General features: G+C 38.2%; 2 protein-coding genes across 3 annotated transcripts in view; both read left to right on the top strand.

Moving 5' to 3' along the window:
* The window catches only part of ATR (ATR serine/threonine kinase), a 43205-nt gene extending 38181 nt beyond the window's left edge, over positions 1-5024 (top strand). The window contains exons 43-47 of the mRNA XM_031047186.2: positions 774-930; positions 1061-1214; positions 1904-2055; positions 2303-2408; positions 3779-5024. Of these exons, the coding sequence (XP_030903046.2) occupies positions 774-930; positions 1061-1214; positions 1904-2055; positions 2303-2408; positions 3779-3952 (743 nt within the window). The 3' untranslated portion in view covers positions 3953-5024. The remainder of the gene's footprint in view (positions 1-773; positions 931-1060; positions 1215-1903; positions 2056-2302; positions 2409-3778) is intronic.
* A 350-nt stretch (positions 5025-5374) lies between these two features.
* XRN1 (5'-3' exoribonuclease 1) overlaps positions 5375-18867 on the top strand; it is a 38766-nt gene continuing 25273 nt past the window's right edge. For both annotated transcript variants that reach the window (XM_031047220.2, XM_031047219.2), the window contains exons 1-11: positions 5375-5449; positions 8186-8418; positions 9705-9802; positions 10265-10374; positions 10473-10583; positions 10810-10892; positions 13044-13131; positions 13252-13420; positions 13628-13695; positions 14656-14790; positions 18390-18453. In XM_031047220.2, the coding sequence (XP_030903080.1) occupies positions 5375-5449; positions 8186-8418; positions 9705-9802; positions 10265-10374; positions 10473-10583; positions 10810-10892; positions 13044-13131; positions 13252-13420; positions 13628-13695; positions 14656-14790; positions 18390-18453 (1234 nt within the window). The remainder of the gene's footprint in view (positions 5450-8185; positions 8419-9704; positions 9803-10264; positions 10375-10472; positions 10584-10809; positions 10893-13043; positions 13132-13251; positions 13421-13627; positions 13696-14655; positions 14791-18389; positions 18454-18867) is intronic.

The raw sequence follows: 18867 nt of genomic DNA, 5'->3' as shown, positions 1-18867 counted from the left end.
AGGATCAGACTGAAGTCCAGGAAGATGCAGTCATGTGTATGTTTAACTATCTGCAGTATATTATTATTCGTACATGTGGTAGACTAAAATGGAAGAGAATTGGTGCTTGCATTGAGCAAGTTCCTTACAAGAACTGATAACACAATCATCTTAATATATTATTTTATACAATGATATAAATAATTTCATCAGCAGTGCCAGCAGCATTGTCGTTTATGTGCAGAACTGAGTAACAGAAGAAACTGGACTTTTTCTTTAGATTTAATTTTCTGTTTTTCATTTCCATTACATTTGAGATAATTAAGATAATTCATAACCAAATCAAGGTTGAGAGTACAGTAACTTTCCAGGGAGATCAGATTTATTTTTATTTCTTGTTAGCAAAACAACTTTTTCGTCATTGCAAGAAAGTTTTGGGGAAAATGTCGTGCATACTTGGTATGTATGTATGCAGAAAGCTGCAACTTTGCAACTCCAAATAGCTCATCAATATCTGAATATATCTCTGAATACAATGAATGGCTTTATGAGGGGTGGTTTTGGTTTGGTTTGATTTGGGTTTTTTGTGCATGTGTATTCTACCTGTCTCACTCCATGGTGATCTGGCAAACAAGCCACAGGTTTTACCAGTCTTCTCTTTCAGTTGACATGATGAATTTTTTATTTCGTCCTTATGGAGATAATTATCTTCTCTAAAATACCATATTGTAATAGTAGGGATAAGGCTTTATGTTTGGGGATTTCTTTTACCTAACTGGGGAGGTCTATTACAGGTATCTACATGACTGGAAAAGAATTGCGTCAGCATATGCTTCCAAAGACAGCACCTTTGCCTGAAAAGCTGAAAATGTTCAAAGAAGTCCTTCTGCCTCGTCATCCTCCTCTCTTCCATGAATGGTTTCTTAGAACATTTCCTGATCCTACTTCATGGTGAGTGACTGGAACTGGTTTGGCTCAAGGATACTTACTTTGTGTATTTTCACTGAATGTTGCTGATTCTACTGATAAAGACTGATAACCTAGGAAGTGACTTAGACCTATCTGGTTCTTATTTCTGCAGGTACAACAGTAGGTCAGCCTATTGCCGCTCTGTTGCAGTTATGTCAATGGTAGGTTACATACTTGGTCTAGGAGATCGTCATGGTGAAAACATCCTGTTCGATTCTTTGACTGGTGAATGTGTGCATGTGGATTTCAACTGCCTTTTCAATAAGGTGAGAAATGCTACTTGCTGAACACTTTTTTTTTTTTTTTGCATGCATGGAAGCTACAAATTTCTACCGGCTGCATGGGTTTTTTTCCACTTCTTATACTTGAATATATCTGTTGTGTCCTCTCTTGGTCTGTTTATTACTTACATTCAACAGTTTGGGATATGTGAAGAGTATATGATTGTATATGCTGCATTAATGAAAGCCAACTTTTTGATTTAGCCAATATCAGATGAGCTTATGTGGATACACTGAAATAGCCCAAATTTTAGAGTATTCATATTTGATGACTTTCCTCTCTCCAGTACCACCCTCCATACAAAGCTGTAATTGCCATATTCAGAATTCTGCTGCTATGAAAAGTTTCTTACCTTTTTCTCACACAAATTCAGCAAAAAATTCCAATGGTTCTGTAAAAATAAACAGCAGAATGTGTGGCCAGAGCAGGATTTGGAGTTTCGGTGTTTCTGTTGAAAAGATGCTTTTCATGTTGGACATTACCCTTTCAAATTCAAGTAGCGTAGAGATATTGTTTATTTCTACAGATTCTGATCTGAGCAAATATCTCTTGTCAGTGGCAGTTTCCTAGCTGCTAACAATGGGGAAAAAAACCTGAACACAAAGCAAATGTTACCCTTTATTTTAGTAATGCTTAAAACACTTAGGGCATACCCTCTTTTATCAATGTAAAGGGAGAAACTTTTGAAGTTCCGGAAATCGTCCCTTTCCGTCTCACTCACAATATGGTTAATGGAATGGGCCCAATGGGAACAGAAGGTCTCTTCCGAAGAGCTTGTGAAGTCACAATGAGGCTTATGCGTGATCAAAGGGAGCCTCTAATGAGGTATGGCAACTGGTTTTGCTACAAACTCTAAAAAAGCTGTCTGTAGTCTAAATATCTGAAACAGTAACTCCTGGTGAATATGTCAGTTCCAGCACATGCCTGTCATGCAGCTCAGTCTGACTCTGACATTTAATTAAATATAAAACAATGTAAATATTCAGTGCTTACTTTAGAATCCCATCAGTGTTCTTGTTTTGAAAAATAAATGTATTGTGTATCTTATCCTTTTTAAACTCTCCTTATTTAGTGTCCTAAAGACTTTTCTCCATGATCCTCTTGTGGAATGGAGTAAACCCATTAAAGGGAATACAAAAGCCCAGGTGAACGAAACTGGAGAAGTTGTGAATGAAAAGGTTAGTTTAAAACAAGCATAGCATTAAGGTATTCAAATGTCCCTTATGGCTGCAAGTTATGTATTTTCTAATTGCAACTTTAACTGTCTTGTTTCAGGGTTTTTTTGTTTTATTGTTTGGGGATTTTTTGGTGAGGGTTTTTTGGTTTTTTTTTAATTTAATTTAAAATTTCCTGTGGTCATTTCTTCTTGATTATCTCTGTGTTCATAATTTTTATCCATAAAGAGACTATTTATATTGACAGAAAACATAATTTAGCTGCTAAAGAACCAAACAAAATAGAGCCTATATGTCTTTAGTATTACTAAATAAATGACAATATCAGCGGAAGCAATAGGATAGGTGAGACTCTTGCTACCCTTCGATCTGACTGTTGCACTGTACTCCAGATTTACAGTGATAGTAACATCTGGAGTCCTTTCCATGCATTTTTTCGTGCTTTTCATGTGTGCCTTGTTACGTGACAAGGAAGACTTGATTAAAACTAGAATTACATATGTACTGTTTCTTCTCTAGCTGCTGATAAATTGTTCATCCAAAACACAGTTTGCACAACCTGTAATATTTGTTCTCTTTCCGCTTCTCAGAAGTTTTCATTTGCTGCTTCTTGCTTTAAAGGGAATATTTAGTGAAAATATCTGTAATAGCAGATAAAACTTAGGAAGTACTGAAAAACGTGGGAGCTAAGATAGGGACAAGCTATGGTACTGAATCTATATAACAAGACAGAACTTGCATTTGAGCACAGAAAATCTCCTGGTCTTCAAACAGTTACTAACCAGGCTGTGTCTACAGAACTTTTATTTTAGTTACAGGATCTCCCACATAGTTTTTACCTTAACTGTTTTTTATTGGATAGTTGCCAACATTATGCTTCAGCTTTAAAGGAAATGTGTGAGTATAACTGGTATGAACTATCTACTTTAGTGGGCCCCAGAACAGCTTATTTTGGGTTGTTTCCCACACAACTTGTTATTAGACAGCTTCATTTTCAGTTGCTCATCAATTTGGCCTGAATGTTCCAGAATTTCAAGAAAAAGGCTAGGAAAATTTTTCATTTATTTGAAAGTAATTGTATGAAATAAAGCATTCTAATATTTTCAAATACATTTGCATAGGTTTTTCAGTCTTTTCTGGTAAATTTTATCTGTAAAAATGTAAGGCAAAATATATTACTTAACTAACACTATCCATTTTAGAGAAGTATTTTTAGAAGTAGGTATCCTTTATTTTCAAAGTAACTGATGTAGACATCTGAGTTTTGTATTAAATTAACATATAGATCTGAAATGCATCCCAAGAAATAAATTTTTTATTTTAAGTGGAATTTCATGGATATTAATAAGTATTTTTTTTTCCTTTGTTTTCAGGCCAAAACTCATGTCCTTGATATAGAACAACGATTGCAAGGTGTCATTAAGACTAGAAACAGAATAAAAGGATTGCCCTTATCTATTGAAGGGCATGTTCATTACCTTATTCAAGAAGCAAGTGATGACAACCTCCTCTGCCAGATGTATATGGGCTGGGCTCCGTATATGTGAAATTTGTTCTTTTAGGAATGATTGAACTGTTCACAAGCCATGTAGCTATAATATTCTTGAAGGTATTAATCAGTGGTAACTGATTGCTCGTGTTGATTTCTGATTATAAGCAGCAGAACAATCTTAGGCTCAATCCAAACTCTTTGTAAAATATATGGTACACTTGCAAGTATGTTAAGAATACATTCATATGTGTAAGGTGTTACGACTTATGTTTTGTATACATATAGAAAACAGTACATAGGAACTGCTTAAAAATTAGACTGCAAATCTCTGCGAGTTTCTTAGCCCAACTATGTGAAAAATTTTCAAAATGTTGACATAATGCATTCCATAAAGTACTGTGTATTTTTGTAAAGATTTTTCTTAGCTGACTTAAAGTTTTCTACTGATGTCATAAAGGGTTTTTTCAACTTACTTTACCAATGGTTCAGAAGGTCTTTCAGCACTAGACCTTGAATTTTGTTTAATTTGGACTTCTTTTTCCATGTGCCCTTGCTGTATCTGTCCTGCATTTTTGTATCTTAAATCTTGCCATGAAGAAATTGATGCAGTGTTCCAGTGTACTGAAACTGTTACCTTCCTGAAGGAAATGACACAAAGCTGAGAGTTAGAGGACCTTAAGAGTACGGGTGTCACCACTGTGATAGCGTCTGTGACTTTAACATATATTCAGGTGCCTGAGTTCTGGACATAGTCATACCTTCCCTCCTTCTAAAAAGTGTGGCTACAGGTACTATTTTTGAGACTCCATTTCACAAAAAGTGCTATGACATGGACAAGAGTAGACTAATTTAGCATGGTCAGAAGGCTGGTTTTAAGTTACAAGTAATGCTTACTTCTCTAGGCATCCAAATTGTAGGGAAAGGGACGGGGGGAAGGGCGCAATAAGGAAGAATTACACTCTTATCTTACAGTCGGTTATCATTAGAATGTTTGTGCATTTTCTTTGTTTCTGTTCCGAGAGAAAAAGAACACTCTTAGTGTTAGATTACAATGATGCTGTAAGTTTTGGTTCAGCTGCACTCCAGCCACGTTGGAGAGTGTAAAATTAAATAAAGTGTTTACAGTGGGTTTGTTGCTCTGGGCCATGAATGGATAATTTTCCTCAAGCGCTGTCGCAGTCTCCAAACCGTGAGGGTTTGCTTCTAAACAAGGCCTCCGGCAAGGGCAGAACGTGGGCGGGGCGGTTGGGTCTGGGGGCGGGGCGCTGCTCAGGCTAGGGAGGAAGGGAGGGAGGGAGGGGCGTAGTCACGGCAGCGCCGCTCTGCGCGCCGCTCTCGATGGTCGCGCGAGGCGCTCTGCGCGCCGCTCTGTGGCGCGGGCGGTCCGACTGTCAGCGCGGCGCGCCGGAAGGAGGGCGGAGCGTGGCCCGCGCTTGTTTGGGTCCGGTGGAGCTGCGAGGGCGGTGGAGCGGTGGCCATGGGGGTCCCCAAGTTCTACCGGTGGATCTCGGAGCGGTACCCCTGCCTCAGTCAGGTGCTGAAGGAGCATCAGGTAAGCTGAGAGTGGAGCGCCACTGTCTGCCATGCGCCGGGTGGAGGAGGGGGTCCCGCCTCGCCCCTCGGCGGGGTGAGAGAGGGCGCCTGGTCCCCCCGTCCGGGCTTGCCGCTGACAGAACTGCGCCTCAGCCGAGGCCGGCTCGCAGAGACATGGGAAAGCGTAGGGCCGGCGGTTGCGCCTCAGCGAGACACGCATCTCGAAACGGCCGAAAGTCGCGGGGTGTCGGCGGGCGGGCGGTCTGGCGGTTTGTGGAAAGCGGGCGAGGCTGTCGGTGCTTCCCGAAAACCTCAGTATCTTCCCCAGATTCGCCGTGAGCGCACAGCGGTGTCGGGAGCTTGCTGCCGGATGCCAGCGGCGCGGATATTAGCGCTCTTTGTTACACTCAATGTTTTCGGAAGCACCCGAACCCGAAAGCGCGCTGTGTGTCCAAGAATCGGCCAGGCCGGGTTCGGCTTCTGTGTTCCCGGCCCGGTCGGCTCTCTGCCGCGGCTCCTCAACGCCCGGCGGCCCGACACCCCTCTGTACCAGATGATCGGAGTTGCGTAGTTACCGGGCTCTGGAAAGTTATTGCTGGTGACGAGGAATAGCACAGTAATGACGAGGGAGAAGTTTTACAGCTCTGCTGCATTTCCTTGTTGTTGTAGGAGTGGGACATTTTGTGTTAGTAGCAAAACGAAAGGAGTATGTTAAAGCCTGAGAAGGGGAAGACTCAGATACTGCTTTTTAAAGGGTTTATAAGGCTTGTTTTCAGAGAAATCATGTTTGTTGTCAGTCAGATATCAGCTCTTAACTTTTCATTATCATTTTCAATTAGCATTATAGAAGTTGTTTAATAGTCTGAATAAGAGTGTTCTGAAATGAGTTGGGTGATGATTGAAAGCGTGTGTGTTAGTATGTTGTTCCTAAACAGCATTTTGAAGGATTAAACAGCTGTTGTATCAATGTATCTAAGATGTCCTTGCTCAAGTCATACCAGACCTGGATATTTGACCCTTCTAGTTTCAAAGCAGTTTTCAAAGCTTAGGTCTTTGCTTATGGCTTGTTGGATTTTTCAACCATGTCTTATACTGCCTGTGTAGCAAGGCAGCAGCAGTGTATGCTGGCTTTTCAACTGTTTTGTTAAAAACCTGGGCTGCTCATTGAAATTTGTGCTAGCTTTAAACTTTTGCTGAAGAATTGTGGCCCACTGAGGAGTCACTCTAAAGAGGGGTTTGTATCCATGATGCTTTCTGAAAGAGGCTGTTAGAGCTCCTAGAGTAAACAGAATGCACAATTCAACCTTACCTGCTAATGTCATTGTCTAGTTAGTCTTCCTAAAGACTAAACGATGTTAGCTTATATGGAATTCTTGCTCTCTAAAACAGAAAACATCTAGATTGTTATCTGTGATACTAAGCTTCAGCAGTAGTACACTAGAGTACAAGCCATATGAGGAGCATCTGAGGGAACTCGGGTTGTTTAGTCTGGAATAGAGAAGGCTTAGGCTAGACTTTCTTGCTCTCTACAAATATGTGGAAAGTCAGTGTCTTCTCCCAAGTAACAAGCGATAGGACAAGAGGAAGTGGACTCAAGGTGTGCCAGGGGAGGTTTAGATTGGATATTAGGAAAAAGTTCTTCACAAAAAAAGTGGTCAGACATTGGAACAGGCTGCCCAGGGCAGTGGTGGAATCATTGTCCTTGGAAGTGTTCAAACACTATGTAGATGAGGCCCTCAGTGATACTGTTTAGTGGTGGACTTGACAGTCTTGGAGTAATGGTTGGACTTGATAAAGGTCTTTTCCAACCTAATTAGAAACCGTATTCTTTCTTTTCTCTGCCAGACCACTTGAATGTACTGACTGACAGAAACCAGCATCTAGATTAAATCTTTTTGTTTGCTATTACAGAAAAAAATACCCAGAAAAAAGGCAATACCTATGTAAAACACCTAATGATTTTTAAATCATATTGTAGCCCTGCTTCTTAAATGTTTATCTGTTTTCCATATATATGTTGCATATAAAAGCTTCAGTTTTCATCTCTTTAGAATGTTGCCTGTGCAATGCTCCACTCTCTTCTTATCTACAAGTGGTGCCTGTGTGGCTGATGTGGTGTGTGAGCATTCTGAGAGCAGTTTGGATACTGAATTTGACTGCAGTGAAGATCATTATGCACAACAGAAGACTAGTTATTGAAAGTGACTCAAGGTCCTTCTCTATCCTGTCATTTCTTCTCTTCCTCTGTTTTCTGAAACAGTTGTTTCTCTTATGTCTGGATGTTTAAATACAAGTCCAACAACATGCCTTTCAAAATCATATAAAGATAAGTCAAGAGTAAATCATGAAAAGTGAGCAGTGCCTTTTTCAACTTGAAATGACAGGATGTTTTTTATATATAGTCATATTGATGGATTAAAGAATAGATTTGTTTATTGCAAATTGCTGTTGTGCATTTTGGGTGGATTTTGGTAACAAAAAAAGATAAATAATGACCCTCTTGCTTCATACTTTTAACAGTGTTTCTGCTGTATGTGTTGCTTGTGTACATCTGTTTAGCTGACTTGCTTCACTGGGAAAATAGTAATATCGGATTGCAAACCAGTCAAGATATTCTTAGCCCATTGGTGTACAGTAGGTTCCAGTGCTTCACACCTCATCTTGTTTCTAGACTTCATTACTCTTGGCTACACCTTGAGTAGTGATTGCATTGCTTCAGCTGTCACCAAGTCGGTACTAACTCTGGCATTTGTAGATTCCAGAATTTGACAATTTATACTTGGACATGAATGGCATTATACATCAGTGTTCACATCCAAATGATGATGATGTTCACTTCAGAATCTCAGAAGATAAGATTTTTGCTGACATTTTTCACTATTTGGAAGTACTGTTTCGCATCATTAAACCAAGAAAGGTTTTCTTCATGGCAGTTGATGGAGTAGCTCCAAGAGCAAAAATGAATCAGCAGCGTGGGAGACGTTTTAGGTGAGAATATTTGTTCTGCCTCTGTCTTGAAGAGAGTAGATGCTTAAGAAAATACTAAATGGTGTGCCGTGAAAAGTAAAGTATGAGAGTATGAGTGCTTGGGCCTTTGACGGTAGCTTGAATTTTTAGTTAAATGAGGGTAACTACCTGTAAAATGGTAATACTTAAAAACAGGACTCTGAAAAGGAAAGTTTGCTTACTACTTAAATTGTTCTCTGTATATTGGACTGGGGGAAGCTTTTTTTTCATGAAATTTTCTGTGAAATAAATCTCGGCTTCATAACCTGTGAGGGTCTTTGGTTTTTTGAATGTTAGTTCTAGATGTGCTGCTTTGGTTGCTAAATGATTGCTATAATATGCCGTGTTCTTTGACAGTCATAGAAGAAACCAAGTTTCTAATGAAACTCTGGTTTCCTTTTGATACCAGTTAGCAAGCCAGCTCAGATGCAGAGCTGCAAGTACATTGTACATTGTTAAGGTTTATATTAAAGTTTTGGGAGATGTGGAAGCTTCTTTGAAGACTGCTATAAGGAGAGCAAGCCAGCGGTCAGACAGTACAGTGATGGTGAGTGAAAAGTGACAGAAGAAAACTGAGGGGAAGGGACAGGAGAAAATATTTTCAGGCTGCAGAGTTTTTTGTGGGGTTTGGTTTTGGGCTTTTTAAAGGAAAGTTGAGAAGAAGAGGAGATTAAGAAAGAGTTCTAAGGAGAAAATCAAAGTGGAAGTGAGAAAAGGACAATAATCTAAGATATTGGTGACTTTTTTTTTTCTGGTTCAAAAGTGTTTAAGAAATCCTTGGCCAAGAAAGGCTAGGATATTTGCTTGCTTCTCCATTACTAGTGATGATAACTTGTTAGTTCACCCCTTCTATTCTTGTGATATTCCAGACTTTTGCTGCTTTGTTTAACAACATTCTTAAAGTCTGCAACTGTTGTTCTGATACAGTGTTTTCAGATCCTGAGTGTTTCTACTGTTTCAACATTAATTTTTGTTCACTGTGCTCAGCCATTGAATGATCATTTTGGTAATCTAAATATTAACTGTATCTGAGTAATGACAGATTATCATCATTACTGGGGGAAAAAAGTTGCTTATAAGCCTTACAGTTGTGTGGGAAACAAAGTCAGACTCTATCCAGGACTCAAATTTCTCTCTCTCCTTTTCCTAAACACTATTTAAAAAATCAACTTTATGTATTTTGTCAGTAAAGCTGTACTTTAAGATATTAATGTTTGAATAAGATGATTCTTTCTCTACTCCACTTTTCCAACCGTTTGTTGTTTTAGATCAGCAAAAGAGGCAGAGGACAAAATAAAAAAGGCATTAGAAAAGGGAGAAACTCTCCCAACAGAAGCCAGATTTGACTCCAACTGTATTACACCTGGTAAGAATATTTGTCAAGTATTTAAATTTAAATGATTAGGTTTATGGTTTTGCATCTATTTCCCTATCCTAAGGCTTCTTTATTTTTATTGGAGGACAAAATTGATACCGGCTTAAGTTGAGAACAGAAGTTTAAATAACTTCTCATAGGACTGGAGTACTGTCTTACTCTAAAAATTTTTTTAGATTGCAATGGAAAAGAGGAATCTTCTTAGGAAAAAAAAAAGCTGTTCCCTTCATCCCATGCAGAATTTTTTGCTTCTTGGGTTTGGGTTTTTTTGTTTGTTTTTGGGGGTTTGTTTGGGTTTTTTTGGGGGGAGAGGGGGAGGTGGTTTGTATTTAGTGTTCTTGTTTTGGTGGTTTTTGTTTGGTTTTTGTGTTTTCATTTTTAATTTTGATATGAAAATACAGTTTTGAATGACTAGTGAAAAGTTTTATGTGTAACTTTGATTTTTATTTTCAGGAACTGAATTCATGGCCAGATTGCATGAGCATCTTAAGTACTTTGTAAATATGAAGATATCCACAGACAAATCCTGGCAAGGAGTAACAGTTTACTTATCAGGCCATGAGGTCACTGTATTTTGTTAGTATTTTATTTTAAATAGATGTTTATTTTATAGAAAAATACTTACTGATGAATTTGTTGTTGCGGGGGGGTTTTTGTGCAGACTCCAGGGGAAGGTGAGCATAAAATTATGGAGTTCATCAGATCAGAAAAAGCAAAGCCCCATCACGACCCAAACACAAGACACTGTCTCTATGGCTTAGATGCTGACTTGGTATGTGCAAATAAAATAATACAAACAACAGAAGTTTATAAAGTATATTTGATGTTTTCCTAAATGCACAGGGTTCTAAAATGAATGTTATTAACCAAGAGCATAACTTTGTACTCTTGCAAAGTTTTGAATTTGTAGTTAAACAGGGCAGCAAAATTGCTTTACGCTGCTCAAATCTTGGATAACAGTTAAAAAAAATAATAATAAAGATCTTTCTTTATAATAGATTATGCTGGGATTAACAAGTCATGAGGCACACTTTGCACTCTTAAGAGAAGAAGTCAGATTTGCTGGTAAAAAATCTCAAAGGTAAATTCATTTAATTTCACTCTTTATATATTATGAATTTAAATCTAAAATATACTGGGTGACTAAACCAGTTGGTTTTTTATTGCTTGTATACTAAATAAGGTCTTTGTTACTAAAAATCCATGAAATCAACTTGTTAAATCATGCACTTGAGTGAGTTTGCATGGGAAAGTGTGTGCTATCAGGACAGCTCATTAAAAAATCCGTAGAGCTTTGGTGTGTTGCGCTTCTTTCTTCATATTATGAACGGAGCAGCCCAGGCTATACTAACACTGTTTCCTTACTTGTCTTATGCAGATACTAACTTTTTAAAATGTATTTATATCTTTGAAGTTTTGTGCATAAAAGTAAATTATTTGAACAGTTTCTAAAATAAACTCTCTTAAAGTGCTTGCCTGAATGTTTTTATTCTGGATTTGCCCATTTGTAGTAACTTGTGAGCTGTCATCAGAACAAGGCGATTTGTGCCAGAACTGATCATGTGCATGGAGTTATACAAGAATTACTTTTATAACTGCTCCTGTGACTCAGGTCCCTTCTTTGAAGGACCATAAACATATATTTGGTGGATAAAGGGAGAAGGTGGGAGAGACAGAAACACACTTTTTTGATACATATAAAAATTTTTTTAGATAAGACATACAAATGTTTAGATAAATGCATTATTTTTGCTGGTAAGAATGTATTTTTTTGTGAAGGACAAGATGATGCACATCAGAAATAAGTATTCAGTCTTCTGCAGTCAACTTTTCACTAATATTCATTGTCTTGGCAGTGTTGGCATGTAACATTGTAATGTTTATAAAAGACCTTTAGTGTGTAATCAAAGAAAAATGTCAGTTTCCTCTTTTTTATAAAAATAATATAAAAGTGTGACAGCTTTTTGAGGCGTGGGGATTAATTAAATAAAGTATTAAATCAAAGGGAAATTGCCTTCCCCCCTGCCTCCCTACCCAAGCATTGTTCCAGGTTTGGCTCCTGTTGAAATTTCTGGATAATAATTGCTCATTACAGGAATTTACTTCTGGAAGTTACAGCAATTGGCTTCTGTCAGTATTGTCACTTTTATGAATACTTTCAATTTGGAATCTTAAAATGCTAAAAATACATTGAAATTAATATCTGTCAGCAGCTTCTTGATTGGGAGAAATTACTTGTTTGTTCAGGATTTTCAGGTGTACTGAATGAAGACTAAGGGGCAAAAATGTCTCTAGAGTCTTAGAACACCAGCATGGATTTGGCAGTGTTCTTGAATACCAATTTGAATATTATATTTTAAAAGTGACAGAATTGGGTCTAAACCTCTTTGTAGTTTAGAGTTCATTTTAGTAGTCTTCATCTAAGCTTGTATATCACACCCATCTTCCTCAGAGGATTTTGGCCAAAATCTGATTTGTATGTGTGAATACATAGGTATTTCTGTTGGTTTGTCACTGGAGGTAGTCCCAGCTGGTTATAGTATCTACAAGGTAAAATAGTCCTTTTTGAAATAAAAAATACATCAGTCTTGAACTTACTAGTCTTTTGGTGTAGGTATAAACTGATTTTGGCCTAATGTTGGAGTACATATTAAGTAATTCTAGTGAAGAGGAAAAGAAGGCAGAATATATGTTGACTAATCTATGCCATAAACAGTAGGTTAGTAACTCTTTTGGTGCTGTGTTGAAGCCACCAAATACATATGTAGCATCTTTAATTTGAGCATATTCTTTTCTTACAAGAAGCATTTCAAATGATTGCAAATGTAACCAGCAAATTTAAACGTGAATCTGTATACTCTGTAAGTACTCAGACTAGTTCTGAAATACCTTAAAATTTATTTGGTGCAAAGTTAGGTTAGGCTGTCCCTTTTTGGACAGTGTTATAATTACTTGGGAAATAGTTAATAAAACATGGAACTTGACAAAGCTGCCCTGCTTTCTCTAAGCTAGCTGTTTTCCATGCAGTGCAGTCACATTTGTTTAGAAGGTTCTACTGCAAAATATTATTTAACCAGATGAATCATAAAACAGATTCAAACAAATGTTTATATATTTCTTCCGCAAAGATTTAATCCCAGTAAGATTACTTGGTTTTAGGTAACCTTATTAAATATTCATATTGAAAGTGTGTTTGTAAATAATTTAACTTAATGTTTTGAATAATTTACAGAGCATGTGCCCCAGAGGAAACCACGTTTCATTTACTGCACTTATCGCTTATGAGAGAATATATTGATTATGAATTTTCACCTGTAAAAGTAAGTTTTAATGGAGCTGTGACTGAAAAAATGTGTGAGGTCTTTTTATGTAAACATGATAATAAAAATTATACTTCTGTGTTTTGGGTTTTTTTTTTTTTTTTTCTTCCACCACCCCAGGACAAGATTTCCTTTGAATACGATATTGAAAGGATAATAGATGATTGGATCTTAATGGGTTTCCTTGTAGGAAATGATTTTATTCCTCATCTACCTCATTTACACATTAATCATGATGCACTGCCGTTACTTTATAGAACATACATGACTATCTTGCCAGAACTGGGAGGTAAGAATACTTTGCACAGTTGTGGAAAGTAGAAATATTAAAATTTCTGCTTTAATATTTGTTGATCTTTTTAACCATGTTAGAATGTTTAGCGTTTCTGACACTTTTTTTAGACAGGCAGCAAAATTGCATTCTATTATCTATAGGGCACTTAAATTGAAATTTTAGAATTGTTAATTTAAAACCCATACTTTATTTTCCCAATAGGTTACATAAATGAGAATGGACATCTGAATTTAAAACGCTTTGAGAAATATCTCACAAGATTGTCAGATGTGAGTAACTTCAGAATTGTGCTGTTTGGATTGGTATAGTCTGTTGAATTTAACCTCAGTGTGGTGCTGTAGTTTTAATGAGCTGTTAAATGACTGAGTTTCACATGTGGTTCAGTCAGCTGTTTTATCATTTAAATTATGGGGTCTAATCAGTTTCTGTCTAAACTTATAAGAGGAAAAAGGCTGAGTCATTTAATCTATCCTTTAGCTAGTATCTTGTAGTAATGCAGGTCAAACGAGGATTTACCTCATGTGAGTAAGGAGGGATATTACTGTTCTAATGTGTTCTAGGCAGCAATATTCTTTGCTTCCCCTGCTGATCAGTTTCTTGTGGAGTAAGCTCTTGAAGAGCAGTATTGTTTTGCAAGTTTTTTATGAAGATCATTGGTCAAGGGTGATTAAGCATTAGTATCTCTGAGGCAGGCATAACCATTCTTTGTTAACTCACTGGCATACAGGAGGCAACCTATTAAGTGCCACTGCAGTAATTGATCCTAGCGATGAGAAAAGTTATAGGTCATATAGAAATGGAAAGGTCTTGGCCTTCTGCTGAACTTGGAAGGAGGAAGTTAATCTGTCTGCTTTCGCTGTTTCAGCCTTGTCTTCTGATTCTTGGGTGGAAGTCTGAAAGTGTTGGGTGTGTGGCACCCAAACTTTGTATCTGTTTTACTGCTTCTATAGTTAATAGTGAAATGTGTAAGTTATCTAGCTACTTTTATTACATAATGCTGCCTTACTGAAAGAAAAAAAGTATGGCTTAGGTGTGTGTTATGTATCACTAAGAAAAAAATATTTTTAATACTAATCTATTGGTTTAATTGTAGCTCTAGGCCAAACTGTTCATGTACAGATACCTCCAGGTGTAACCTAATGCATGTAGTATGAAAACACTATTAATTTAACACTCTAAATTTGGCATCCCTCAAATATTTCTAAACTTAATTTAATCTTCCTGTACAGTTTGATCGTGAACACTTCAGTGAAGTCTTTGTAGACCTAAAATGGTTTGAAAGTAAAGTAGGCAATAAATACCTCAACGAGGCCGCTGGTATTGCAGCAGAGGAAGCCAGAAAAATTAAACAAAAGAAACAAAAGGTTAGTATTCTGCATGTGCAGTTTTGGAATTATGAATGTTACTTATTGTAAATCAGTAACTTGATTTTAGGCAAATTACATGTCATAAACCTCTGTGTTGAGTTTTTTCTGAGATCAGAAATTATAGTAAAAGGTAACATCTGAGGAACTACCTGTATGCATTGCTGGTTGTGAGTGATGAAGTGTTAAATCAAGGTCAGGTTCTTAGGATTTTTGCAATCTTCTAAACCCATAACTTAATGTTTTATGTCAATTTATCTCTTCTCAACTTCAGCAAAACTTACTTTTGGGTGAGTTATGGTCAAACTTGCTATGCTTTGTAATTTTACTTTGCATAGCCTGTTGTCCATTTTATATGTTTCAGATACACTGATAGATCATTCGTGCAGTTGCTGGTATTGGCCAACTATTTGACAATGAATAGATAAATAGGAATTTCATTGGTGTGAACTATCTCAGATTAAACTTGCAATTCTAGTTATAACTAGTTAATGAGGAACAGCACCTTTCTGTACCTTGACTCTGTCCCACTGTCATGTTCCTCACCACCACATCCATTGACTATCTGTCAATATATGCCTTCAGCAGAGTGTAGAGTAGCAGCAGGAAATCCCTCCAAGATTAATCTGTCACTGTGCCCTGGGTTCAGCAGTAGCAGTCATTTTTTTCCTTCTTAGTAGCTGGTGCAGTGCGGTGGTTTTGACTTTCAGCCTGGGAACAGCGCTGATAACGTCGATGTTTTTAGTTGTTGCTCAGTAGTGTTTACTCTGACCAAGGACTTTGTGAGTTTTATGCTCTGCCAGGGAGGAGGGGAAGCCGGGTGGAAGTAGAGACAGGATACCTGACCCAAATTAGCCAAAGAGGTATTCCATACCACAGCATGTCATGCCCAGTATATAAACTGGGGGTAGTTACCCAGAAGGGCTAGATCACTCATGGATGGGGCTGGGTATGTGTTGGCAGGTGGTGAGCAGTTGTATTCTCTTCCCTTATTATTTCCCTTATCATTATTATTATTGGTGGCAGCAGTAGTGGTTTGAGTTATACCTTAGTTACTGGATTGTTCTTATCTCAACCCATTGGAGTTACATTCTTTTGATTCTCCTCGCCATCCCTTCGGGAGCAGGGGGCGGAAGGTGGGGATGTGAGCGAGTGTCTGCACGGTTCTGGGTTGCCAGCTGGGCTTAAACCTCGACAGTTCTTTTTGGCACTCAGCGTGGGGCACGCAGTGTTGAGATAATGACAGATCTGACTAGAAGTGTGTCTTAGTTGTATTTGTGATAAGCATTTATTGTTTTGTTTCAATAGTCACTTGTCACAATGCTGATTTATTTGCTCTCAAAGTTGTTGCTCTTGATCTCAGAGTTTCAGCATGTTGTATCTTACTTACAGCCTGTATTTGCTGTGTTAGTGTTTATTGGCTGAGGTCTTGGGCTAAGGTTCTTGTTTCATTGTACTTTATGGTCGTGACTTGTAATACAGTAGACTGATTGATCATTAAACTGGTCTGGCTTGCATTCCCAGTGTGGTCACTACCTCTACACTTTGGGAGGTATATAATAGAAGTGCTTAACAATTACACATCTTTTTTCCACTCTTCCGGTGGTCAACCTGTGAAGGAGACATTCCCTTACCTTCCCAGCCCCCCCACCGGACCATTTACAGCATCATTTGAGAGTTCTGAAAGTTTTGAGTGGCTTTGGGTACCCTTGATACCTGCCTGCTGTTTGTGATGTTGGCATGCATACCGAGTGTGTTTTACCCCCAACCATTTCGTCTGATCTTGAAAGTTAAGCGGAGTCAGGTTTGGGTCTTGTCTAGGGTTAGATGACGATACAGGAGGACCAAGATATTTTCTCTGAGGCTGGACAGCCATGAGTGGCAGGGTGTGTGGGGTAGTATGGGCAAGTATCTAGGCCAGTGGACCACTCCAGTGCTTTGGAACTTCACCAGTGAACAAGTGCAAAATCCAGAAAAATTAGTAAAACACTTAAATGAAGTGTGTTGTCATCCTGGTCATATCAGAGAGGTACAAATCATGGCAACGCAGTGGGGCTTGGCCTATGCTTCCAAAGCCCTGTTCAACACTGTCCAGCACCTTCAAAGGGAAAAAAATGTCTCTGGATCTGATGGTAAAGCAACAGACAACGCAGCTCCTCCAGCTCCAAATACAGCAGCTACGCCAACTGTAGTGACAAGTACAGCAACTACTCAGACTCCAACTGCAATAGGCAGCACAGCTACTCCAGCTCCAAGTACAGCAGCTACACCAGCCCCAGAGATAAGTACAGTAGCTACTCAAACTCCGACTGCAACAGACAGTGAAGCTACTCCAGCTCCAAGCACAGCAGCTATGCCAGCGTCAGTGACAAGTACAGCAGCTACCCAAACCCCGACAACAGATACTGCAGCCACTCCAACCACAGTGATAATCACTGCAGCTAAACCAGAGGACCAATTTGTGCCAATATCGGTTGCCCATTTACAAAAGGGGAAAAGCAAAAAAGAGGCAAGAAAGATGAAGCAAGATGAAGAAACAGTGTACTCTCTAGGACAGCATCTGATCATGAGTTATTATTACGTGAGTCAGAGGAAGAAGAGGCGACATTGCAACCCTGGACCTCAACCGAGCTACAGAATATGTGAAAAGATTTTACCTATCAACCAGGGGAGCACATCATCATGCTCCGATGCTGGGACAATGGGGCTGACAGTCACAAACTAGAAGGTAGCGAAGCCAAGCAGCTGGGATCACTTGCTAGGGAAGGCGGAACTGACAAAGCAATTGCAAAAGAGAAACAGTCCCACAGTCCCACAGCGTATGGAGGCGACTCTTGGCAGCTATGAAAGAAAGGTTTCTATACAAGGACGATGTTATGAGTCACGACACAATGTATATCATTATCCTGTTCTTTAGTGAAGTTCGTTGTTTGTAAGAACATGTTAGCTCTTCCTTTAATAAGGTATCTTAGTTGTGGTTGTTTTCTTATTTACTTGAGAAGTTTGGAGCAGTCATATAGTATTGGCTATCTATCTTGGCTGATCCTTTGAATGGCAGCAACAGTGAGGAGCTTGCATATCTCAGGTACAGGGGAAGAGTCTGCTTATTGAAAGCTACTCAGTGCTGTACACAAAAGACAGTGTGAGAATGAAGTGAATGTTTGGCTTGTTTGACATTCTCAAACAAGATTTCTTGTGTCCTTACTTCCCACAAAAGTAATTTGAGTTCTTAAAAATTTACTCACGAAAAATTTGACTGCATGCTGGTGCTGTAGTACAATGCATGATATAGGTAAAAATCCTTAAATATGACCTACACAGTTTTGGAAACAGTAGTATTTTGGAAAACAAGTATTCAGATATTTTATAAAGGTAGTTGAGATTTTATTTGAGCCTTCTCCTTTGTGTGGTCTGTCCTTTTGTGAGATAAAATAATTTTCCGTAGGCAACTACAAGAGGAGGAAATGTAGTGGGATTTACATTAAATAATGTTTAAACATATTGAATATAACATTCTGAGTTGCAGATTATATGGTTGTAAATGAGGTTTGTGCATTTTATTCTGTCTTTTTACTTTATCTCAAATACTTATTTAATAGGCTCAGGAAAACTCCGTATGTTTGGCTGCTTTAGAAAAAAATGAAAGTGAAGTGACTCCTAAAAGTAAGTGCAAGTAATTTTTAATATACATATTACAAAAGAGAACTTTTTTAATTTGTGTGTAGACTTGGAAGATCTGTAGGAATTCTGTGTCAGATATGACCTTAATCTAAGTGGCAGAATTAATGTAGTCAGCTCTTGGTAAATGGAACTGCACATCACTGGCTTATGGTGAGAGGGAACGGGGCTAAAGCTTTTGAAGTGCTTCTTCCCTGATCAGTATTTTCATGATGAATTAAAGGAAAGAATGAGCAAATCTCCAACATTATGGTTTTGATAATTCTATGCTAAGTTAAATTGTTATACAAGTGGGGATAAATTAATAGATTTTTATGGCCTTGGGGTTTTTGGTTGTGTGAATTGTTTTTAAACTCATTCCACTTGTAGCAAATGTCTTTTGTTCAAGTTAGGAAATCT

This window comes from Melopsittacus undulatus, chromosome 6 (assembly GCF_012275295.1).
Source record: "Melopsittacus undulatus isolate bMelUnd1 chromosome 6, bMelUnd1.mat.Z, whole genome shotgun sequence".
Taxonomy (NCBI): Eukaryota; Metazoa; Chordata; class Aves; order Psittaciformes; family Psittaculidae; genus Melopsittacus; species Melopsittacus undulatus.
The sequence above is the reverse complement of the archived record's forward strand: the minus strand, read 5'-3'. Positions and strand labels throughout refer to the sequence as shown.